General features: G+C 43.8%; 1 protein-coding gene and 1 long non-coding RNA gene across 2 annotated transcripts in view; one reads left to right on the top strand and one right to left on the bottom strand.

The window, feature by feature from the left end:
- Window positions 1-9,139, bottom strand: part of LOC132377147 (uncharacterized) — a 153,453-nt gene extending 144,314 nt beyond the window's left edge. The window contains exon 1 of the long non-coding RNA XR_009506542.1: window positions 8,972-9,139. This is a non-coding gene — a long non-coding RNA (uncharacterized LOC132377147). The remainder of the gene's footprint in view (window positions 1-8,971) is intronic.
- LGALSL (galectin like) lies at window positions 8,385-15,722 on the top strand. Its single transcript, XM_059943202.1, has 5 exons — window positions 8,385-8,852; window positions 9,625-9,696; window positions 9,837-9,925; window positions 10,591-10,768; window positions 12,616-15,722. Exons 1-5 carry the CDS (start codon window positions 8,817-8,819, stop codon window positions 12,757-12,759), a joined length of 519 nt encoding a protein of 172 aa, XP_059799185.1. The 5' UTR covers window positions 8,385-8,816; the 3' UTR covers window positions 12,760-15,722.
- The last annotated feature ends 9,546 nt before the right edge of the window (window positions 15,723-25,268 follow it).

Raw genomic sequence — 25,268 nt, 5'->3', positions numbered from 1 at the left:
GCTCTTACCCTCTGATATGGAAAGACCACACCAGGTAATAAACAAGACAATTAAAGATTGAGGTAAGATGTGGAGATGAGGATGTGCTAAAAGAACCCTGGCGGGGGCCTATATTAGAGAAGGTCTCTCACAGAAGGTGACATTTGAGTGCAGAATTTAAGAATGAGAAACCAAAAAAGTGCCTGGGGAAGCACACTCCAGGCAGGAGGACCAGCAAGTGAGAAGACCCTGAGGAATGAGTGTGCTCGGCTGTTGGGAAAACCCCACGGAGGCCAGTTTTGGCTGAAGAGTAGTGAGCAAGGGAGAAGAGTGTGGCCTCCAAGTGAAGGTGGAGAGAGAGGGCCAGACCCCAAAGGGCCTTAAAAGCCATGGAAAGGAATTAGACTTTCATCCTAAATACCATGAGAACCCACCAGGTGATTTTAAGAAGGGTTGATGGGTACATGATTTACGTTTTTAAAAGACCATGCTGACTTAACATGAACTCAACATTGAAGAAGGGAGTTGAATTACAGTTTACAAAAGATGTGGGTACTCTCAGATTCCTTCCTGGCGATGCCTTATTTTAGCACTGTGTAGTAATTTCTAAGGGCTTTTGGGTGAACTGTGGCTGTTTTATGAGCTGCTATCAGGGCACTGAGAATAAACGACACTGTAGATTAAAACCATCCACTAGACCTAAAGAAACACTCATCCTGCCCATACTTAGAAATTCCACCCATCCTCTCTTCTCACTAAGCTCATCCCTTCTTATTTCTAATTATAGAATATCACCTGACATTGGATAATCTGTATAAATCATCTAAAGCCAACCCTTAGTTGTAGCTTCTCCAGAATAACTGTTAGCTGTATCACTTTGGCTTGAAATGGGATGACACACTTTCTGGCCTGTCCTGGCTATGGCACCAGTCTGTCAACAGTGACTAAGAGAGAAAAGGATGCATACTGGCCTCCTGAAAAACAGCAACTCCTGCGTTCCAGAGAAGGACCATTTGTAAATGCAATGTGTTTATCTGTTTTAAATTTTCTCTTTCAGTCTCGTCAGAGTCTACTCACTGAAGACATGCTGTGGAGGAGGAGCCTTCCCAGGAGGAGAGCCCAGAGCCAATGGAAGGAGTGGGGAGGAGTCTGGGCCAGCAATGAAGTGGGGAAGCCTGTCCAGTGGAGAAGCTGGCATTACTGGGGAAAGTGCCCATGAGGTTGATGTGTAAAGTGGGCATAACTGGCCGGGGATCGAGTTGTGTGAGGGAAGATTCCAGACCAGTGTCAAGGAGAACACCTGTTAGCAGAGAAAGTGTCAAAGGATAAAAATTTAATACTTGTATATCTGCCTCACTCATCTAAAAAAAAGTATGAGGTTCTTCTCTTCTCTTGATGGAGTTTTTGCTGGCATTAAAATCAATGGAATCAAAAACAAGCACAGACAATGACTTTGCTTTCTCTCCCGAAGTTACTTTTATCTACTCCTGGTATTAAAATGAGGATTGGCTTTTAAGAAAAGGTGAAATTTTCCCTCCTTCCCCACTCCAACTGGCCTCACACACACACACACACACACACACACACCAGGCAATCTTAAAAAATCATGCTTAACACCAAACCCCCCTGAATTTATAGAGTTCCAATTAATTCTTAAGTTTAAGAGCAACACTGAGCCAACCAAGGCCAAGGTTGTGAATGAATGAAATGTGATGAGTTTAATCAGTGTAGATTACCAATTTGAACTTCTGCAATTTAAAACATTTTCTTCATCTCTTCAACTAATCTTTCTCTATGGAATAAATTAATCATTTGAACAATTCAGGCCTAAAAATTAACATGTACCAGATAAACTAAATTTAGATAGAAAATGTGTTATCTGATTGGAGGTGGAATGAAACCAGCCTCTGAATTCAAAACACTTTATTTTTATTTTCTGGGCTATGCTGCCACGTTGGCAGCGGAGCTCTTAGGCCCATTCTGAATGTTGTCAGATGGAACAGGCAGTGTGCAGGCAGGAACCTACAATATGAGGAAGTAGATAGAGATGCCCTGAAGAAACTCATATGGAAAAGGTGGGCAAGTATTTTAAGTACAAATATGTGTATGGTTGTTTGGGCCTTTTTTAAGAAAGTAAAAAATGATCATAATGACAACTAAAACGGAGCCCAGCTCAATAAAGAATTGTTGAATAAATAAATGAAGTCTGTTTTCTCTGAATCTCTTTGGTTAGTCAAATTTGGATGCCAAGTTTAAATTCCCAGGTCCCTCCTGGATGGTGGTTTGTTCAGAAGCTGTCTGTGTTAATCCCTCCTCTGTGTGGTTCACCTTTTAAGAAATCTAGCAATCTGTGCCACTCGAACACATTTCCTCTAAAAATCAAATGACCACCTGGCAGCCTGCCTCCTGAGTTTTCCTGCCCGTTAGTCAGGATTTCCAGCAGACTGTTAAATCTGAATCTTCGTCTCCTTCCACACAGCCAAGCCACACGAGTTTCCATGAAACTACCAAGCTAAGAAATCCTTTATGCCACTTGACACCAAGAAAGTAAAATCACAGAGGCAATAAAAAGGAGGACTATAAACCAGCAGATGAAAACAGAAACGTCAAGCATAATGAGAAGAGTGAAATGAGGCCCGGGGCTCCGCCACGTAGGCCTGTCCCATTCCTTACTGGTACAGGGCTGGCTGAGCACAGATCTGCCTCTTGCAATTGCTGAAAGGTAAGGCTGGAGAGGAAGCACAGAAGCACATCCTTGGCTATCAGTCCCAGCACAAAGCCCTGTATCTTAAAATATCTTTCATTCATGCTGCCAGTTCCAAAGACTGGAAGCAGCATTCTTTTGTGCTTCTTTCTGGGCGAGGACTCTTGCTACCTTCCACAGGAGTGAGCCAGCTCGGGGTGCACTCCTGCGACATCTCAGACGTGATAAAGGGCCCACAGTGACATCCCCAGGGTAGGAAGCAGTGCATACCTTTGAAGCCCTGAACTCCTCCTGGGAAATGGGCTCATTATTACCCTTTTCAGTCTGGAAGTTTTCTGAAATCAATCCTTCCTGCGCTAAGTAATTAAAACGCAAGCAGGAGTCTGGTTCTAGCTTCCTCATAAATAAACTGAAAATAATGAAATGTTAGCTGCTGGCATTGACTGCCAAGTTTTATGGTTGTCCCCTAATTACACTGGTACAACACAAATTTTTGTGTGTGTCTAAAATAATTATTTGATAACCATGACCATAGTTCCTAGAATAATTAAGAACTTTAATCACGTATTGAAATACAGAAAAATAGCTTGATAACTGTTTGCCCTCCTACCTAACAAGGTAACCAAAGAATGCTGAGTTTGTATATTTTCTGCCTACGTGAATATTTATCCTGAGCAGAGACTGGCCTGACTAAAACAATTATGGAGAGTTGAAAGCCTGACCAGCCTGTAAAATGGTGCATTATCTTTTTCCTCAAAGTGGGCTGCAGCCACCCTTTGGGGTCTGGGGCAGGGAGGGAATCAAGCCACAAGATGAACAGGGTAAACATTTAGATGCTTCAATTTTGCTGTATTTATGGGTGTGGGGAGCACATTATGTTTATATCAAAAATAAACATGGCGATATTGTTGAACAGAGTGCAAAAGTCACACAAATTTCTCAATATTACAGACATTTTGAGCTGCCAGCTACATCCACAGGGGTCCTCACAGGTCCTCCTTCATTGTAGGGGTTCTCTGTGGAACCATTTGTAAAGTGCTCCCGTAATATCAGGAAGCAATGACTTGCCAAATAAAAAGGCAAATGTTTCTGATGTGCAAGTTTCTACTCCAGATTAGATTGGATGGATTTCATATCATATATATGAGTAACAGGAATCTTAAAGCACCTTTTAGATAACTGGTTCTCCACTGGGGGCATGTTTTCCCCACCCCACTCAGGGACATTTGACACTTGTCAATGTCTGAGGAATTTTTGGTTGTCACCACTTCCGGGGGGCGGCTACTGGCATCTAGTGCTCAACATCCTACAACGCACAGGACAGCTCCCTACCGCAAAGAATTTCTCAGCCTAAAATATCAATAGCGCTGAGGATGAGAAACCCTGCTGCTGCCAATGTGTATATATACGCAGAAAACAAGTGGTCTGAAAGTCAAAGGCAGGCCTAGGGGATCGGGGCCCACAGTCACAGTGTAAAGGAAGAGGGCACATATCTACCCGCACCAGGGCAGGAGACAAAACCAGCCTCTGGGAACAGGGGTTCAGCTGGTGACCAGACCAGGCAAAGGAGTGCGTTTAGAATTCGGGCCATGAATAGAGCTGAGGTGCAGTCTTTGCAGACTTGCTTTGGTGGGACGGTGGAAGGGGCTGCCATGCTTGTGGTCAGAGATATGCCAGCTCCTCCAGACAGCTGCCTTAATCCTCCCAATGGGAGTGACTCTCCCCGCTCAGTGCTCAGGTTGTAGATCTGAGGCCTTTATTATCTTACCCACTGCATTCTACATTGGTCCCCAGAGTGAGTTGTGAGCTTCTTCAGGACAAGACCCATGCATTTTCAAATATCTCTTCTTGGTCCAGGGTATCACAGCACCTAGCAATGCTCATAACATGGCTGCCGAATTGACGTCAATGCCATATTCTCCCCCCAGTATTAGAAATTCTGCATGCCTACATTTGAATAAAACATATTAAATGGGAAGGAGAGAAGGATGTGATCTACTATTTTCATCTGGGAAGATCATTTAGCAAAGTCTATCTTCAAAGACATGTGTATATTTCTTTTTCGATGCTGACTTTCTTTAGCCTTTTTAGTAGTTTCTAGCAGTAATACAGTTCACTGTTGCATTTCATAAAAGGGTCACAATCTTGGTTAATGTTTTTTAGACAAAAATGCCCATAATCAAAGCCCAGAGCAAAGTTTGCCTGTCCTTCTCTCTACAACTTTTTTAAAAATTCAAGCTCTATAATTCATTTATTTGCTAATGAATTTCCCTGTCAGGGGTAGTTTGACTTTGCTCAGCTTTAATTATAACAAAAAATTCATTTAGGCTTTCTCCCTGCTCTCCATATTGAAAATGAACTATTCTATAGAATGACTGAGAAGGAACAAAGCATTTTTGGAATAAAAGGCAATTTTCCAGTTTAAAATGTTCTGGGCAGGTTCAGTACCTTCCCGTTCTTTATATTCCTAAAATGTAAGAATTTTAGGAATGTAAAGAACATCTCAAGCAATCCAAGTATCTTCTACTCCACTGACAATGTAAATCAAAGGGTTATTCTTCACCCTACAGAACCACTTATTGAAAGATTCAACCCAAGATTATTTTCATTCAGCAGCACCTACCCTCAAACCATTTAAATTTAGATGGCATTTACACAGCTTTTCAGGAACCAGAAGAACTTTCTAAGAGCTAAGAAGGAATGATGAATGAGCCCAACCTCTTAATTTTGCGGTGAGGAAACTGAGGCTTAGAAGTCAATTTGAACTCTCAGAGCTATGTAATGACAACGGCTAGGACTTTTCAAGGGCGCACAGCTTCTCTTATCTTCATCATTCCCACTGTTGTCTAAGCCACCATTATATCTTGCTTGGATTGCTGCAGGAGCTTCCTAAGTCCTGCTTCTACCTGCCTCCTACACACTGCCCTCCTCACAGAGACCACTCCACACAGCAGCCAGAGGGATACATCCACAACAGAAGGCAAGCTATGTCACTCCTTTGCTCAGAAACTTCCAATATCTTCCCACCTCTCCCAAGGAAAAGCCAATCTTCGCACGGTCTGCATGGCTTATTCCATTTCTAATTACTTACCTCTTCCATCACTGCACCCCAGCTGCACCCAACACTTTCTTCCCTTACTCCACCCTGGGGACTTTGCCCTTGCAGTTCCCTCTGCCAGCAACCTCTTCTTCCAGACTTCCAAATGCCTCCCCCTCCCCCCTCCCTTTAGGGGTCCTCAAACTCACTCTACCATAGGTGGCTTCCCCGATAACACTGTAAACAGCATCGCCCCACCTCCTACCTCTCTCTTTCACCTTACTTGCTTTACTATTTTTTTCTAATACTTTTACCACCTGACATATTATATATTTGCTTATTAACTGCCTTTCGCCATTAGAATGTAAGGTCAACAAAAAAATCCCCACTGAGGTTCCTTAAAGAACTAAAAATAGAGTTACGATATGATCCAGCAATCCCACTCCTGGGCATATATCTGGAAAAGATAAAAACTCTAACTTGAAAAGATATATGCACCCCAATGTTCATAGCAGCACTATTTACAATAGCCAAGACATGGAAGCAACCTAAATGTCCATCAACAGATAAATGAATCAAGAAGATGTGTTATGTATATACAATGGAGTATTACTCAGCCATAAAAAAAAGAATGAAATAATGCCATTTGCAGTAACATGGATGGACCTAGAGATTATCATACTAAGTGAAGTAAGTCAGACAAAGACAAATATCATATGGTATCACTTATATGTGGAATCTAAGAAAAAGATACAAATGAACTTATTTATAAAACAGAAACAGACTCACAGACATAGAAAACAAATTTATGGATACCAAAGGGGAAAGGGGTAGGGAGGAATAAATTAGGAATTTGGGAGTAACAGATACACACTACTATATCTAAAATAGATAAACAACTAGGTCCTACTGTATAGCACAGGGAACTATATTCAATAACTTGTAATAACCTAAAATGGAAAAGAATCTGAAAGAGAACAGCTGACTCACTTTGCCATACACCTGACTCTAACACAACATTGTACATCAACTATATTTCAATTTAAAAAACAATTTTTAAATAATAATAAAGTAGAAGCACAAAAAAAAGTCCCCACTGGATTCCCCAGTGCCTGGTACATGGCAGGCCCTCAAGATGTTTGTAGATATGAAGAGTAGCGCTTACTAAGTGCCAGCTACTATGCTAAGGAAGGTACAGGAACCAATTTACCTAATCTTCCCAATAACACAAGATAGGCACTACTGTCATCACTGCTGTCATCTCTGGTTCACAGATGAAGAAACTGAGGCACAGAGAAGTTTAGTAACACGTCCAAGATCACCCAGCTAGTCAATTGTGGAGCCAGGATTTGAACCTAGGGCACACGTTCTTTAACCACCATGATGTATTCTGTCACTCTTAGCTTAGCTAATGACAAAAAAAAAATACTTCAATGAGTGTCCCCTATACCAAACTCTCAGAAATTGAGATATATCAAAGTGTGCTTTCAAAATGTCAGTTGTTTCCTATGACTGCCTAACATTTTAAAATAATCAATAAGGTATGATTTTGAGCTAAGACTGGTAAACAAGAGCAAAAGTGTGAGCCACAGTTGTGCTGCACTTCAGCCTCAAGTTCAGAGCACACAAAGGATATGACTTTGGTTTACAGGCGTGTGCAGGTAATTCTCCCTACTCAACTGAGATTACCATGATTAGCTCTGGTTCATAAAGGGAAAACTAAGACACAAAAGCCTCAGTGATGTTCCAGGCCACACAGCCAGCAACAGTGGCAGGAAGGGAGCCTCTGAGGGCCCCTCTGGGATTGCAGCAGGTCACACATGCTCCCTGCTTATTAGTATACACACCAGGGTGATTCACACAATGGAATGTTTAAGCCAAGATGTCACCTAATAGAGGCCAGGTTGATACAGCTTTACCTGAGAAGTTACATAATTGTCCTACTGTGGAAACGCCATAAAGGAATTTGTGCCTTGGAATAAAGAGAGGTGGACCCCCTAGGAATTACTCCACAAAGGATATCAGGAGATTTTCAGTGTGAAATTCACTAGCCTAGACTGGACAGGTGACTTGTAAAAAACGGCCCAATGAAGACTTTCTGAGAGCAGTCACTGCGCCCAGTTCAATTTGGTAAGACTTAACCAGACCCCTGCCTGAGAGAGCCTCCAGGGACCCCCAGACTTGCCCATTTTTCCACAGGGGAGGGAGGTCTGTTCTGTACATCTCCTGGAATATAAAAGTCCCTACTGTGAGTCCTCTCTGCCTCTTGCTTTTAAGTCAAATATTTATTTATGCAAGCCTAGAGGCCTTTCATTATCTTTCTGCCCTAGAAAGCCGAATGAATCTTTCCTCGCTCTTTGTTGGCATTCTCTGAAAGAAATCTCGAGCTCTGGAATACCACCTCCACCTCCAATCCTCCCTTGACCTCGCCCTCCACTGTCCCACCTGCCTCAAGACACGACCTGAGAAGGAAGGCGGGGGGGGGGGGGGGGGGTGGCTGGAGGAGAGGGACGGTGATGTCACAGGCACCTGTCACCTGGCAGGCCCCAGCCCCACCCACCCTGCCGGCGAAGAGTGCCGACCGGGCGCCCGCCCTCCCGCACACCCCGACCCTGGTAGGCCAGTCCCTCCCGCCCCAGCCTCCTGCCACCGTCCAATGGCTGAGGGGCAGGGCAAGCTGAGCAAGCCGCGGCAGCCCAGCCGGCTCCCCGCCCTGTTCCCGGTTCCCCAGCCGGGCTCCAGCGGCCTTTAAATGCAGCCCAGGGCCAGCACGGCGCTGCCCTCGACTCCTTTTTCCTCGGGCAGCAGCACCCCGAGGAGGAAAGCAGCCTCGACTCGGCAGCGCGGTCCGGGCTGCGGCGGCCACCTCCGACCTCTGGGCCCGCGCCGTCTTCCCGGCCCCCGCCTTCTCCTCCCCCTCCCCCCGGCCCCGCCAGCCGGGTCGACGCCGGGCCCCCGGGAGTGCACGCCCGCGCGCCCGTGTGTGTGTGCGCGCTCGAGCCAGTCTCGGACCCGCGCCCCCACCCGGCGCAGGACCGCCTCTGAATCTCAGCCCGCGCGCCGTGTCCCACGTCCCCCGCCGCGCTGCGCGAGAAGATGGCGGGGTCGGTGGCCGACAGCGATGCAGTGGTGGTGAGTGCGGCGGGCGCACGCGAGGCGCCCCCTTCCCGCAGCCCGCACGGCCCCTTCGCCGGCTCCGGCCCGGCAGAGGCCCAGCCCCGCGCCTCACGCGTGAGAAGGCGCCCCAGTACCTGGTAGCGGGAGCCGGCTGTGCGCGGCGGACGTGGGGTCCGGAGGGGTGCCCCAGCTGGAGGGCCGCTGGCGGAGGGGAGGTGTTGGGGGCGACCCGCGGGGTGGGGGTGACCGACAGCCCCCTCCGCGCCGTGCAGCCTCCGGCCAGGTGTGTGCATGTTGCACGTGTGAGTGTGCGCGCGTGTGTGTGTCCGGCGCGCGCGCCCCGCGGCGTTCCGGGGATTTCCCCCTTGGAAATGGGTCCGCGCCAGGGGCTCGCGAGAGAAGTTGAGCGCGGCCGCTGCACTCCAGCCATGTCCCCGAGGACAGGCCTGGGCGACAGCGGTTCCATGGGCGTTTGCGGTTGGAGAGGGGCCTTCCCTCCTCCGGCGCGGGGCTCTGGCTCCCCAGTGGGCCTCGACCTTCATTTTGATCTAGATCTGAAGGGTCTGAGGATCATCAGAGGCTTAGCGACCTGATGGAAAGGACGGGTTTTGTTCGGGGGTTTATGCGGTTATTCAGTGGGCTGTGAGGTGGGAGCCTTTGCAGAGGCTGCCTGTGTTCTATGAAGGGCTGCTGGATGCCTCCAGATCTGTGTAGGTTCTTCCCCGCTCCCTCTAACACCCCCCTCCAAAAGCTTTTGGAAAGCCAATCTGTGTGCTTCTATTTTTAGAAACTAGATGATGGGCATTTAAACAACTCCTTGGGCTCTCCAGTTCAAGCCGACGTGTACTTCCCACGACTGGTAAATGATTTTGTTCTGTGCTCTGTGTCTGCCTGTACCCTCTTCTTTCTTCTTTCCTTAGGTCAGGTCCTAAGGATCTGAGGCCTTGGCTCTTCCTTAACAGGCTGTAAACTTTCTGTTTCTCCTCTCATCCTTTGCAGATCGTGCCATTTTGTGGGCACATTAAAGGTGGCATGAGACCAGGCAAGAAGGTATTAGTGATGGGCATCGTAGACCTCAACCCTGAGAGGTAAGGCAGAGTTCTTGTCACCTAGACCTATCAGGCAGTTACAAGGTCCTGCCCACTCCTGTTGTGGTTTACTGCCCCTCCTCTTCCCACCCCTGTGGCCAGTGTTGCTAGTTTGAAGTGCCAAGAAAGTACTATGTTCCCATGAAAAGAATGTGTATGAATCCCAGCCATCATTTCTCTAGACAGCTATTTATATCAGAGATTATAAATATAGACCCACATCATTTTCTATTTGACCCTTAGGGAGGCTAAAGGATTTTTTTTTTTTTTTCCCCAAACATGGTGTTTGGAGTAAGAACTATCAATATAAATGAGAACCAAACTTTACAAGATATTGTTTCCCCTGGTCAATTAATGGGGCTGTTTTTGAGTCTTCTGAAATGGATTAAGACACAGATGTATGGGCAGTTTGGGGTATATGAAATGTCTGCAGTTAGTTATTTTCATCTCCACTGAAGTTTTCACCAGGGCCTCCTCTGGGTAACAAACCAGTTTTTGTAATCCTATTTCTCCGTAGTCTAAACCCCCCAACGCCCGCCCCTATATGAAGAGTAGTGGCCCATTAAAAGCTGACAAATCCAAAGAAGAAGAAGGAAATGGGAGCCTGGGTCATTGTTAATGTTGTTTTGCTCAACCATGAATAAATGAGATGATTTTCTTTTCAGCTTTGCCATCAGCTTGACCTGTGGTGATTCGGAGGATCCTCCTGCCGATGTGGCAATTGAACTCAAAGCTGTGTTCACAGACCGGCAGCTACTCAGAAATTCTTGTATATCTGGGGAAAGGGGTGAAGAACAGTCAACGATCCCTTACTTCCCATTCATCCCAGACCAACCATTCAGGGTGAGTGCCTCGAGTGCTTCCGCTCCAACCACTGGCAGGATGGTGATGTTCTCATCTAGTACGTGCCAAGAACACTTTAAGCAGCCAGGATTTTTGCAATTCTATTCAGCCAATACGTGTAAATAAACCCATATTTACGTGTCTAGATTGTTAAAAATAAATACTTTTCTATGTAGTATTTAACATAGTACTAGGCATATAATAGACATCTGTCCCAAAATATCTGTTTGATTAATAAATAATAAGTATCTAGAATTTTCCTCATTTTTTTCTCAGCCTTTAAGTAGCACCAAACCATATCAGTTATGTCTTTTTTTAAGAATCTAGTGATTATCATTTTATTTTCTCTTGTTCCCTTTGCTAGTGAGGACTAGTCATGTCCTTGTTTCCCTCTCTGGGTTAAGTAGCCTCAGTCTGTTTCACTGTCACAGTCTCTGTGGCTGACAGATTCCTTCCCTCGGGCCTGGATGAGTATAGATTTGCTCCCCACTATCTGTCAGGCAGGAAGCACAGCCCAAACTTCCATTTCAATCAAGCAGCATTAGCAGCACCTTCCTCTATGAAGGACAATGCCAAGTAAGAGATGCAAGTCAGTAATGTGTTAGGAAAGAATTTACTGACATGTCAGACCTGGTGATGAAGTGTCTATGTTATACCTTGTTAACGTACATCACAATAATGACAACCCAGTTAAAAGCTCCCTGTTGCATAAACATCTAACAAAGCAGAACTACCCTTAACCTGTTGCTCCTCATCTAAAAATTTACAAGGGCCTATGAATAAGTCATAATTTTTCTTCCCATCTTACAGTCTGGGGGGAAAACAAGAATCCATGACTGTCACATCAATGATAGAATAGAGACTAATTGCCCTTCTAATTGTAGCCTGGGGAAGACACCCCTACCCTTCTCTAGAATGGTAATGACCCTGAGGCTCCCCTGAACTGTGACAGTTTCTTACTGGTGAATCTTAATGCAGAGCTCATGAGTGTGAGTAACCAAAGCTTCTGCCAGGAGGAATAGTGCTCCCCAACAACAAAACTGAAATGAAATCACCCCTTCTTGGTGATACAATTTTAGTAATAATACGAATTAAATGTGACTAATATCACATACGGAGTCTCTCCTTGCATGATGAATACAAATGCTTTTAATATATACATAGCACAGAACCAGTGATTAAACTCTATGGTGAATTACTTAAGTTAAAAAAAAAGAGGAAGAAAAAGCTTTTACCATATGGAATCAGTATTTCTGTTTGGCTTAACAAAGCCTTGTTAATTAAACATCCTTGGTCGAATGGTAATTACTGCGTAACCTTCTCTCTGCTTAGTGTTTAGGGGTGTCTAGACTATTATCACATGCTACTAATGGGTACCAGTTCTGCTTTGTGAGGGGCTTCTCTGAAGGTGGCATAGAATTGTTCAGGGGATGAGGATGGAGGCATTAAGTGCCATATAAATAAATCTCTGCCACTTTACATCACTTTCTGGCATGCAAGGAGAAGGGAGAAATAGTAAAGCAATTTTAAATCTTTAAAGGACATTGAATAGTGTAGAGCAATGCTTCACAAAGTGTGTTCCTTATTCTAGCAACACCAGCATCATCTTGGAACTTGATGGAAAAGCACATTCTTAGACCTTACACTAGCCCTACTAAATGGAAATTTTGGTGGGTGGAGTCCAGCAATCTGTGTTCTAACACGCCTTCTGTATGATCCCAGTGCACTCCCGTGTTTGAGAACCACTGAGGATGTTGCCTTTCTCCAAAATGAAGTACTGTTTGTTCGTTTTCCCCAGCAGGGTTCATTGAAATTATGAACTGAGGTTATTATTTTGTTTCTTGCAGGTGGAAATCCTTTGTGAGCACCCACGTTTCAGAGTGTTTGTGGATGGACACCAACTTTTTGATTTTTACCACCGCATTCAAACGTTATCTGCAATCGACACCATAAGGATAAACGGGGACCTCCAGATCACTAAGCTTGGCTGATGTTGTTTAAACCACGTCTGTTTCAGATAGCATCAGGTGCCACAACTATATGACTGTTGGTCTGGAAGAAGTGTCCTAGCAAGATCTGAAGACTTAAAAAAAAACAAAAACGAAAAGGGAAACTTCACCGTCTTCTTTCTGTGCAGTTTAAACCCAAAATGACTTCAACGGTGGTTTGCCCTTAGGAAGCTGTCGGAACAAAGACACCGAGCCATTATTTCCAGAACAAAGTAATACAGTTATGCTGGATTTTATTCAGACTAAACTGAACTGGACTGGTAGTAAGTTATTCATCTTTTCAAAGCAAGGTGATGTTTAGAACAAAAGTGCTAAAGACTTAAAACAACAACAACAAAGACGGTACACAGAAGTCAACTCATTTCTGCACTGAAGTGGAATTGTGTAGCACAACCGACATTTTAGTCAGGGTATTTAACATAGAATGTAGGTTGTTCAAGGTTTGTTTTGTTTTGTTTTGTTGCACAGCATAATGTTAATTCAGATTTTTAAAGCTTTCTTGTAGTTATTTATTTCTACTCAGTGTATGTATTAGAGAATGATTAATGTCTCAAGAACAGCAAGTTGTGAACTTTTGAATGTACAATTATCTTAGGTCTGAGGGGGAAAATTACCTATTACAATCATGATAAAGGTGAATTTCTACCTTAAAGAGTTGAGTCTTATCCTCCATACCCCTAAACTTAGGATATCTTGATATAAATTGCTGTTAAGTGCTTTTGGGAAAACTTTGCAACGTTTCGTAAGACTGCTTTTCAAGTTATTGATGATTATTTACATTGCTTTTTCTCCTTACTGTGAATTAGCACAGTATTGGCTTCCTTAAGACTAACTACTTTTCCCTAGACCTACAGAATAGCTCATTAAGTTGTTATTAAGCTAATTGAAAACACGTAAGAGGTGATTGCATAGACAATTTTTAAATGACTATTATATAAACTTTTAAAAGTGTAGTATGAAAATGATTCTGGAATGCAATGGAAAGCAGAAGCAAATGGCCCCAAATAACTTACCCGGAAATAATTTATATCAACTTAAGCTGTTAGCTCATTGTATCACTTTTATTATGTGACCCTCACTGATATCCCTAAGCAATGCCTTTGGAGCTTCAGAGTAGAGGATGCTTCCTACTGTGTTGGCTCTGCTGAGATATTAGGATAAGGCAGGATCCAAATTAGGAAATGATCCAGTTAGTTTATCTGAAAAATTAACTCCCAGGACTCTAGGTCTTTGAGTCCAGCCAATAGTGTGAATACTTCCAATTAAGCTTTAGGTGTTTCCCTGTACTTGTGGAACTGGTTAGACAGCAGGGAGTCTCCAGGAGAAGCCTGCAGTGATACAGATGTCACCACACAGCAAGGGATGGTTGGAGTCCTGGGTGCTGGATTTCACAAACTGCACTGGCCCTGGAGAGAAGGACCCTTGGCATTGCTTTGGTCAGCTGGTGGGGAGAAGAGGGGGTGCTGGGGTGGGGTGTGTATTTATATATAATTTAGGTTTTGTCTGTAGAGCATACCGCGTCTTGTTATGACAAGTCCTTCTCCTGCTTTGCTTTTGAGTTTTTTTACACAACATGCAGAGGCACTGAAGTGGCCATGTCATATTCATGTGTCGAGAATGTAGACAGTGTTTCAGTACCAAAGTCTAAGAAAAAGCAAACTAAAATCATGAATTTTTTATAGGTGATATATTTGGATTCTTCTCAACTTTTAAACTGTTTAGCACAGTTCCATTGTGTTATATAAGAAGATGCTTTATCCAACAAGGCTGGCTGAGCATTGAAAAGCTTTATGTACCAGCTGAGTTAAGCAGCCATATTCAGCCAGGAGGGCTGTTCTGTGGCTCCGGCTATTTTTGAGCCTGTGATTAACTTGTAGAGCCACTAGGTTTTGACGTGTGTTTGTAGAGAGACTTAGAGGGCACCCTGAAATACATTGGTAGGGGTTTTGATTCTCCTTATGGTGGAAGACCCCCACAGGAGGTTTCCTTTGAGTGGCCATCCATTCCCACCCACTGCATAATTCAGCAGAAACTAGAGGAGTTGGGAGTGTTAACTGTTTGGAACTGACACTGTTCTCTCTACCTATCAGCTAACTGGTTAGCAGCCAAGCCCTTAGGCAGCCTAGTGTAAAGATTCACTGTTAACCCTTCGTTTCTGTATGGGGTCAGTGGGAACCTCTTGGTTAAGCCTACTGGAATTAATCTAAATGATGTGATGATTTGATTCAGGTATAGTTAAATTAGCAAGGGGCTAATCCAGCTGTACTAATCATTAGCTGTAAACTGGAAACAATGTTCACATCCTCTCATCAACATGTGAGGTCTAAGGTGGGAATTCAGGATGGAAAGTGCAATTTTAAGCTTCACAGGAAAGTATTTGGGTATGTAAGGTGTTATTTCTGACCAGAGCCCTAATTTTGCAATATGACCAAAACCAAGGAACATAAGTAACAATCAGGCTCTGGGGGAATAATAGGCAGGCTTTAGACAATCTGTTCATTTCTGCATCAAAATTGGAGTGAATGTATATATCTACTTAAAAGTTAATAGAAGTGACTTCTACTTTCTGGGCTATCTCAGAATTGTCTTAAATTTTTTTTTTTTAATTTGAGACCCCATTTCATATCTTGCCAACCTCAGTTCAAAACCTCCTAAGAGATGACTCTTAGAATTGTTGGTGATTTGTTAAAATGGCAAATCCTTTCATTTGTATTAAAAAGCAAATATCCAAAAAGAGGGAGGGAGCCCTGTTGCCTTGAGAGAAACAGGCTTGGCATTTCCCAGCTACATTATTAATGTAGAAATAATGTTCCTATGATAACATATTTTCAAAGAAACACTTTCTTATTTACTGCGTGGTGTAAAATGTTGCTAAATGTGTTCTTAACATTATTATGTCACTGCTGGAAGTTATTTGCACTATAATAAAGGAATTTTCTACAAAATGGTTTCCAGTTTATAAGGTGCTAAATTTGGCACGGGGTGTAATGTACTTAGCATGGACCGTGTGGTAGAGCAATCCTCCCTCACTTTCACGCACACACTCCAAGACCACTTGTTTGTGTGTTGCCAACATTAATAAACTGATCAAGGGAAGGAAAGTGTCTGAGGGCCCTCAGAGACCTAATGAGTTCATGTTGTGTGTGCAATGGGTTCTTTTAAAATATAATTTGCATACAGTAAATACACATTTTTCTTGGTGTGCAGTTTTACGAGTTTTAACACATGCATAGATTCACATAACAATCACCTCGATCAGGATGTAGAATCCTTCCATCACCCCCCAAAAATTCCCTTGTGCTACCCCTTTGTAGTTAAACTTGCCCCCCACTCCTAGCCCTAATCAGGCAACCACTGACCCATTCCACCTGCCTGTAGTTGTGCCTTTTCCTGAATGTCATTTAAAGAGAATTATACCGTATATAATCCTTGGAGATTGGCTTCTTGCATAATGCATTTGAGATTCATATTGTGTGTATCAAGTTTTTCCTTTTTATTGCTGAGTAGTATTCCATTGGGTGGATGTACCAGTTTCTTTATTCATTCACCTGTTAAGGATGCAGTCGGTTCTTAATAAATCATTAATATAGTCTTATTAGAACAGTGTATATACAAAAGCAAGATTGCATTTCTCTTGCCTTCTCTTTCCTGTGGTTTGAATGATTAGGAAGGAAACTTGATCCCTTAGCTATTTTGACTACAAATAAAACTGGCTTATAGAATTTTGCCTAGCTTCAGTTATGGGTGGTTTAGCAGAGATAATTTACTCAATATGCTGGATTTAGGGTACCTACTTATACCTTAGTTGGTTTTATTAATCCTTTCCTTTATTTTTTTCTCATTTTTATTTATTTATTTATTTTTAAATTTTATTTATTTATTTATTTATGGCTGTGTTGGGTCTTCGTTTCTGTGCGTGGGCTTTCTCCAGTTGCGGCGAGCAGGGGCCACTCTTCATCGCGGTGCGCGGGCCTCTCACTATCGCAACCTCTCCTGTTGTGGAGCACAAGCTCCAGATGCGCAGGCTCAGTAGTTTTGGCTCACGGGCCTAGTTGCTCCGCGGCACGTGGGATCCTCCCAGACCAGGGCTGGAACCCGTGTCCCCTGCATTGGCAGGCAGACTCTCAACCACTGCGCTCCCAGGGAAGCCCCATTTTTATTTTTTAAGGATGCAAATCTGTGAGGCCAGTCTTTGTCACAGCTTTTGCAGTGAAGTATAGGCAGGGAAAGGCCTGTCAAAGTGGGGACAATTTGCTTAGACTGTTGGGCAGAGATAGGAGAGCTTCCCCTGCCCCTGTGGGATATAACATTATACTTGTCCTATGACAGCATCTTGAATTAGACAGTCTGGAAGATATGTATAACTGGAGCCTCCGAGTGCCACAAACACTTAGGACCTTCATTCATTCAGCAGGTATTTATTGAGCTCTGTCAGTTGCCGTTCTAGGTACTTGGATACATCAGTGAGTAAAACAGACTCTGGTGCTTTTAAACTTTAGCGTGCTTAAGAATCACCCAGGAGTAGAAGTCCAATCTCACCCAGGGAAATTATGTTTCAGTAGGTCTGAAGAAGGTCTCAGGAGTTTGTATTTTTAAGAGACACCCTGTATGGTGTTGGTGGTCCCAGATCCCAAATTAAGCAGCTCTGCCTTTGGGAATTCCAAAAACATTCGCTGAATCAAACTTGAATTGTGCCATGCTGTGGGATTCTGATCTGTGGATATCTTTCTGTGGAAATTTCATTTCAACACTGGGGCATTCTGCTCTGCCAAAAAACAATCATGCAACTTTCATTATAACTTTACAACTAAGTGTCTTTACCCCTGATGTGACCTCTCCTCACTCCCGCCCCTACCTCAATACAAACACTGTAGTAAAAGGAAGTGCCTTTCAATCGAGTTTTGTAAAAAATCCTCCTTACTGGGGTTGGTTTAGGACCTCAGTAGAACCCTGACACCTATTGTAAGCAGTGGATTCTCTGAGGAAGATTAAGGTTCTGGGGGAAGCCTGCCTTACTTCTTGGTAAGCATTTCAATTAGTTATTCATTTGCAGAATCGCCACGGTGGGTCCCAAACGTTCTATAAGGCAAATACACAAGGTGGCTTATAACTTGTGAAGAGGGCAGAGGGCAAGTGGTTATGGCCCAAATGAGCTTTTCACAGCATTTTGGAAATGAATTTCAAGTCTTCCTTTCACTAAATGCAGCTGAGTTTGTACAAGGTACTGCATGCCTAACTTGCTTCCTAATCACCATATTAATTTCACGATGATTTTTTCCTGAAAAAGAAAAAGTCTCCTGCAAAAGGCAAAGAACAGCCTTGCAAGGCATATATTTCATAATGAATTTAAATGGGTATATACAAGGTGCCGAAGCAATATTCAACCGAGAGAGAGAGAAGGGGAAGAAATAGCCGTTGACGCTTTCTCTTGCTTGGATATACACTTCCATCTCTCAGGGAAAGATGATGGTGACTAGGTGAGCAAACACAGAAGGTAAGGAGGCGACAACACAGACAGTTCTAAATAATGGGCCCTGGGAAGTGGCAAGCCAGCCAGAGGCCTTGGGGATGATGTGGGGTTTGGGGGACCTTCCAAGCTTTCATGAGGAAGAACAATAATAAACATTTGCCAGTAACTCCAGCACCTCCCTTTCTGTCAGTATTCCGTCATTAATTCTAAAATGACAGATGCAAATAATCAAAGCTTACCTGAACAGTTGGTCTTGAAAGGGGAAGAAGAGAAGCAGTGAGGCTGTGATAAGGTGAGAAGGAAGAGGCACCTGGGCCTCAGGGATTTGTTGTGTGTGTTCAGGCAGGCATTTTATTTTTATTTATTTATAAATTTTATTTATTTATTTTTGCCTGCGTTGGGTCTTCGTTGCTGCGCGCAGGCTTTCTCTAGTTGTGGTGAGTGGAGGCTACTCTTGGTTTCGGTGCACAGGCTTCTTATTGCGGTGGCTTCTTTTGCTGCGGAGCACGGGCTCTAGGCGTGCGGGCTCAATAGTTGTGGCGTGCGGACTCAGGAGTTGTGGCGCACGGGCTTAGTTGCTCCGTGGCATGTGAGACCTTCTGGACCAGGGTTCGAACTCATGTCCCCTGCATTGGCAGGCGGATTCTTAACCACTGTGCCACCAGGGAAGTCCCAGGTGGGCACTTTAAATCTCCAGTCTAAATTTGCCTCCCGTGGGAAATGGAAATAATGAAACTTGTGACGCTGTGTTTGGAGAGCCATAGGTGACAACGGAGTAAAACATTTCTTACAGCTGATAAGGCCAAAGTTAAAATAATCATGATACCAATTTCTACAATAATCTTCCATGATTTTGTAATGAAACAGCATTAAAAGTGTTAATCCTTGAGACTGTGTCTAATCCATTGGAACATGCTTTTCATATCATTTCATTGAAGCCTATTTTATTTAAAATCTAGCCAAAATTAGCAGTGTATGAGGCAATATTTAGAATGATGTTTGTAAAACGTACTCAGGGATTTTTTACTCTGAATTATTACAGCTGTTCCAACATTAGAAAGCATGGGTTTCTCCTAATGCAATAAAAATGATATTTAGTTCAACATAAAATGATTTTTAATGTTGTTAAAAGGTGAACAAGGAAGATATGCACAACATGATGAGAAACTACTGAAAAGAAATAATTTTTTTAAATGAGAATCTTCCTGGAGTTGTGTGGTCTGTTACTCTTAAGATTCTAATTAACCATTCATTTATCCTGCATTTTTTAAATCCTCAAATTAAAAAAACAAAACAAAAAACCACATACATATATGGAGCACAAGACCACAGCCTCTCTCTTTGAGAAGGTTAGAAACAGATCTGCTTTTTTGGTAAGGCTTTGATTAATGTCAAATATTGAGGTTACCTCACGGTTTGGGGTTTTTTAAGGCAACTAACATTCTCTTTGCTTTTGCAAATGATGTGAATTCCTGACTTGGGAACCCCCTTGCAATCCTCAACTTCAAAATTAAGTAAATGATTTTAAAAATTCAGCTTCCTTAGTTGAATGGGCAAATACTGGCCTTTTCATGTAGTGGGTGCTCTTTAAGCATGTCTATAGAGTTAGTTCATATCCTGAGAGAATCACTCATAACTGTTGCTAATGAAGCTACATAGGAAGGGAGAACTTTTATATGAAGGCACCGTGTTAAACACTGTGGGTTATAAAAAGAGATAAAAGACCTATGCCATCTGCCCTTGAAGAATTTATGATCTAACTGGAAAGACAGTTGTATGTATAAAATATACATAAAGATGGCTGTCAATATATGGGACCAGACCGAGCGGGCAGAACATTGCACCTTACAGGAGTTCCGGGGGACACAGCTTGCCACTCGCTGGGGTGACCCAGGCGGGCATCTGGGTCTAAGGGATTTTAGCTGGGCTTCCAAGGACCTGAATGCTCCTTGCCCTCTGTGCTGCCCCCAAACACCCCAGTATATAGACCAACTTCAGGTTTGATCTGAAGGCCAGTGTTGTGTTTTCCAAAGCTCAGTGATGTAGTTGAAATTCTGGCCTCCCAAAGAAAGAGTTCAAGGAGAAACCTGGTGTTCTTTAACTACAAAACACATGGGTCTCTGGTGGAGAGGAGACCCTTCCTTTAACCAAGCCCCCAGCGAAGAAAGGACGGCCTCATGGAATGTGTGTGGGGAAATCGTATTGTAAATGCGTTTAATGTACTCAACTTCACCTCTACACATTTGGCACCAAAGCATAAAACAAAAAACACCATATATATATATGGTGAGAGAGAGAGAGAGAACCCTTAAATACTGTGGGCAATTCCACCTGTCATCCCGTCGAAGTAGCAGAGAGCCTGAGAATGCGGATGTGATTCAGATGTGCCTTCAGGTGCTTCTGGGTCTCTCACGGCTGAAGGCTAGCTCCCTGCGGTGTCACACCAGTGTTCACAGATACCATTGATCTTTCTTGTGCATTGCTCCTAACTACAGATCAGATCCTTCTTCTGGCGCTCAGCCAAAGAAACAAAGATCTGCTCCGGTGCTGGATGAAATACTGCAGTCTTGAATTTACTGAGAGCTAGTCTCCAAAGTGACATTTTCCTAAGGGATTTTTCAAGGGAAAGTTTGACATGAAGCCATTTTTGCCTTATATGCTGACTTTTGTGCCTAACCCATGAGTGAGACAGACTTCTGTTTATCTCGAGTGAATAGTTTTCTTGTTTATACATAATGGTCAGTTCTTTGATAGCAGAATCCATTTTATGAGCTCTGGCTCTAGACACAGGTCTGTCGAATAAAACTGTGGTATTGGAGAGGTTCTATCTATAATCTGCACGGTCCAATATGGGCTATTAAGCACTTCACTTGTGGCTAGTGCCACTGAGGAAGTGAATTTTAAATTTTATTTAATTTTCATTAACAACTTTAAAGAGCCACATGTAGCTCGTGGCTACCATATTGGACAGTTCAGGTCTAGAACATCAGGCCCTGTTGGGCTTATGTTTGGTCTAGATCTTCAGGGAATATTGTAGGTAGCAGAAGTTCCTGTTTGAACCTAAGCCATATTCACCCTCAAATTCAGGAAAGTCTAGGCACTTCCTCAAGGCTAGTGGATTAGTGGAGGCCTATTCATAGAAGAGACCAAGGTGCCCTTGGGAAAGAATTCACCCCAGGGGAAAAAAAGGTCCACAAGGTGGTTTGTTTCAAGAAGACAGGCAAGCTTCAGGAGAAAGTGGCAACTCTGTGGTCATTTCTGTGTTGTCACTGACATTGTCCCAGGCCCAGCTCAATGGAGGCATTCCTGAATCTCAGAACAAGGGGCTGCAATACATACCCTGCTCCCCGTGAACCCCACTCCCTGGAGCATTGAAGGACAAGGCAGCGGCAGCGCAGGCAGCATTCAGTCACGCGTTCAGCCATTTCCTGAGCTTCTCCTAAGTGCCAGGCATGGTGCCAGATGCCAGCAGCGTTGACAGCTGCTGCAACACCTGCCTGGGCCTCAGCCTTCAGCAACCTCTGTACAGTTGTCAGCAGTGACACTGATGCCACCGACGAGCGTCAGGAACACACCTGTCCATTTCGGAACTGCAGTGATGATCGGAAGCATTTTTTCTTTTTATGATTAACACCACTGTGTTTATGTGTTTGTTTAACCCGTAAGTGGCTGGTCTCCTGTGAACAGCCTTGGGTTCCCCTGAAGTCAGTCTTGAAGGAAGGCATATTCTCCTTTGTCTTATCTTCAAAAAGCCAACCTACTCCAGAAAGCATTAGAAAGCAAGAGATTTTACTGGGAGGAAGAGCATTTTACCGCACATTACTTGAGAAACAAAGGAATAAAAATCCCTGTTAGATATTTTTTCTCCCCGAGTCCTTCTTTAGCTTGTAGCCCTCTCCAACCCTCTCCTTGGCTGCTTCTTAAATCTCCCTAATTCCCTTCCTTATGCAGAGCTATTTGACCTGTACCAGCTCTCCCAGGGGGATTTTTAAAGCATTCATCCAGCAAAGGTCATTTCCTCCATAGGGGAGACTCTGCCCCTAAGAGAAATAAGAATTCTCTATCATTTCAATTTCTAGTTTCTTTAACACCCTGTGTCATTTTCCAGAAGAACTCAAGGCAGCCAAAAAGTGAGGACATCAAGACGGGTGGGGAAGAAAATGCCAGAACCTTCTGGTTCTTTCTATCTTCAAGACTCAGGTTTAATGTTTCCTCTTCAACTTCCCCGACAACTTAATTTTAAAGAAGATGCCTCCTCCCTCTCAATGTTCTTTTACCTGTTTGTCTGCTTGCTTAATGTTCATCTCTCCTGCCAAATGATCATTTCCGTCAGGGCAGGTACCATACTGATCGTGTTCACTACTGAAACCCAAGCATGTAGCTAGGGCTTGTCACAATAAATAATGAATGGATGTCTGTCAGATGAATGAATGGTAGACAAATGCAGTATTAGTTATCTATTACTGGGCAACAAATTATCCCAAAATTTATAGGCTTAAAACAACAATGAACAATTATTATTTCATACAGTTTCTGCTGGTCAGGAATCTAGGAGCAGCTTAACTGGGTGTTTCTAACTCAGGGCCTCTCACGATGTGACAGTTAAACTACCTGCCAACGCTGCAATCATCTGAAGGCTTGGTTGGGGCTCTATAATGAGTGCCTTCTTTGTATCTGGAAACATTTTTGAGGGGAATCAATTTCTCTTTACTCAGAGGTACTGTGCAAAGGAAAAGAGCATTAGGACAGACAGATGGGCCTTACCAGCTCTAATATCCCACCACTTACCAGCTCTATGATCTCTTTGTATAAGTTTTGACAAGTCTGACCCTCATTTTTCTCTTCTGTAACATGGGGTTGCACAAATCTTCTTTGCAAGACACTCGTAAGGATTAAACAAAAGAAGGTTCATAAGGCACTGAGCAGAGTGCCCGGTGTGTAATAAGAACTCAATAAATGGTTGCTGTTAGAACTACATCAAAGTGACGTCTCCCTCACCTGATGTTTTATATTCTGGACCTCAGCTTAGCAGTTCTGAGGCTACCTGACTAGTGGAGCTGGCAAGGTTCTCTTGTTGCCGATGAGAAAAACAAGTCCAGAGCGCTTAGGTGGCTTGTCCACGGTGTGGCTTTGCTGTTCACTGCTTGCTGGGATCCTGAGCAGGGCTCTCCGAGGACACTCAGCAGGAATCAGTTCAGGAAGGGAGAGCTACCAGGAGCTCTTGCCAGATGCAAAACAACCACTTAGGCCTTAATGAGCTTGCTCGGCTGCGATTCTGGGGAATCCTGAGAGCCTTACTAATCATCCCATCTTGTTATTGTTGTTGTTTGGGTTTTCTAGGTTTTGTCTTGTTTTTTGTTTGTTATGGCATTTTGTGGGGAGGGGGGTTGTTCGTTTACATTTTTTTATGGTTTTCCTCACTGGGCAGGCTCCTGCTTTGATTATTCATCCAGGCTGTCACATCCTACTTTCTGGGTAGACGTTCAGCCATTTGCAAATGCGAGACTATGAGCCGGTTTGCATTCGCCGGGTTTCAGACTGCCTTCCATTCACCTGAATGGCTTCCGTCTTTAACCCAAAGAGCACACACTTCTTTTTTGAAGCCATTCTAGAACCTATGACGACCCACCCAGGACTCTAGAGGAGAAAGGGGCCAGATTTTCTCTTTCCCAGAAAAAGTTAACTCCCTGGTTAAGCAAGGAACAAAGCACTGGACACTTTTTAGGTCAGAAGGGTAGGATGGAGTGCTCTGAACAGGCTTTTATGAACAACACTGTATATGAGACACCACCACGAAAGTTAAAGAGAAAGTTGATCTGTGTTCACACTGCAATAGGATCAAGGTCCAACCCACTCCACCCATGGCCTAAAAGAGGGAAAACTTCTACTTACACATGAAGTTGTACAAGTGGGGTGTCTATACCAGGAGAACACCACTGAGACCAGCAAGTTCTGGGCGGCTGCTTGTTTGCAATGAGTGGTGGGCACCACAAAATCAGGCTCCAGAACATCACTCACCCACCTGATGCAGGGTGTGCTGTTGCCACCAGGAGAGTCACTCTGGAGACGTGGCCCTCCCTCTAGAAGGCACCTGGGAAGAATTCAAAGAAAATTTCTGGAAGGACAGCATATTCGCCCTGCAGGACTGGGACTTGGAAGGCTAGTTCTAAGGTGAGAGAGGGAACTGACAGCAGGCATAGATCATTCTTAAAGTGATCTGATATTGCCATTTTAGAAAACTAAGGCCCAGGGAGATGAAGTCAACTGCTTAAAATCACAGTTTGCCATAATCCTGCTTCCTAGGCCAGGACTCTTTGCAGGAGAAAAACCAGAAGCAGGAGAAGGCAGCATGAGAAGTAGAGGTGAGATGGGAGTTTCCGAGGCTGCTGGAGAGGCACTGAAAGGCAGGGAGCTGGGCACTCCAGATACTTCACGTGTTTTCCAGGGATTATCCCAGCTTAGAGAGAGTAATGAAGGCAACCCTCCAAGAAACTGAATTTTGCTTCAAGCGTAAGGAAAAAAGATGCAGAAATAGAGAAGGGCCTATTCAATTTAGTTAGATGCCCAAAAAAGAGAAGGGCTGAGATGAAATACTGTCAGGTGACCTTGGGAGGCTGTATGCAAATACAGCAGTCTGATGGAAGCATTGCAGGCAGTTCAGATCCATAGAGATGTTTCCAGCAGAAAGTATGTTTTAAGTGAATAGAGATAAATTGATCATCTGTGGTATCTAAGAATGACATGGTTATCCAAAGACAGGTGCCAAAGACCAGCTTTGCCAGACATGCCCACCACCCACACTCCCAACAGCCATTGGCTTGCAAGGATGACTCACCCATGGGTCCTGGGATTCTCCACCTTGCAGAGGACTGCTCATCCCTATGAAACGGGGAAGGGCAAGAGTCCCTAAGGGCCCTCCATATTAGGTCAGCAAATGGGAATATGGACCATGAGAGGAATGGAGCGGGGACAATGAGGAGGAAGAGGATGCTGGGCCCCAAGTTCCCCTAAATGTATTGGG

This window comes from Balaenoptera ricei, chromosome 13 (assembly GCF_028023285.1).
Source record: "Balaenoptera ricei isolate mBalRic1 chromosome 13, mBalRic1.hap2, whole genome shotgun sequence".
Taxonomy (NCBI): Eukaryota; Metazoa; Chordata; class Mammalia; order Artiodactyla; family Balaenopteridae; genus Balaenoptera; species Balaenoptera ricei.
Note: the sequence above shows the minus strand (reverse complement) of the source record. Positions and strands in the feature narration are given on the sequence as shown.

Excerpts from the sequence above, each read along its gene's own strand:
- LGALSL (XM_059943202.1), top strand. The coding sequence starts at position 8,817 with ATGGCGGGGTCGGTGGCCGACAGCGATGCAGTGGTG. Across the intron at positions 8,853-9,624 it reads CCGACAGCGATGCAGTGGTG|AAACTAGATGATGGGCATTT; the intron begins GTGAGTGCGGCG and ends TTCTATTTTTAG. Across the intron at positions 9,926-10,590 it reads GTAGACCTCAACCCTGAGAG|CTTTGCCATCAGCTTGACCT; the intron begins GTAAGGCAGAGT and ends TTTTCTTTTCAG.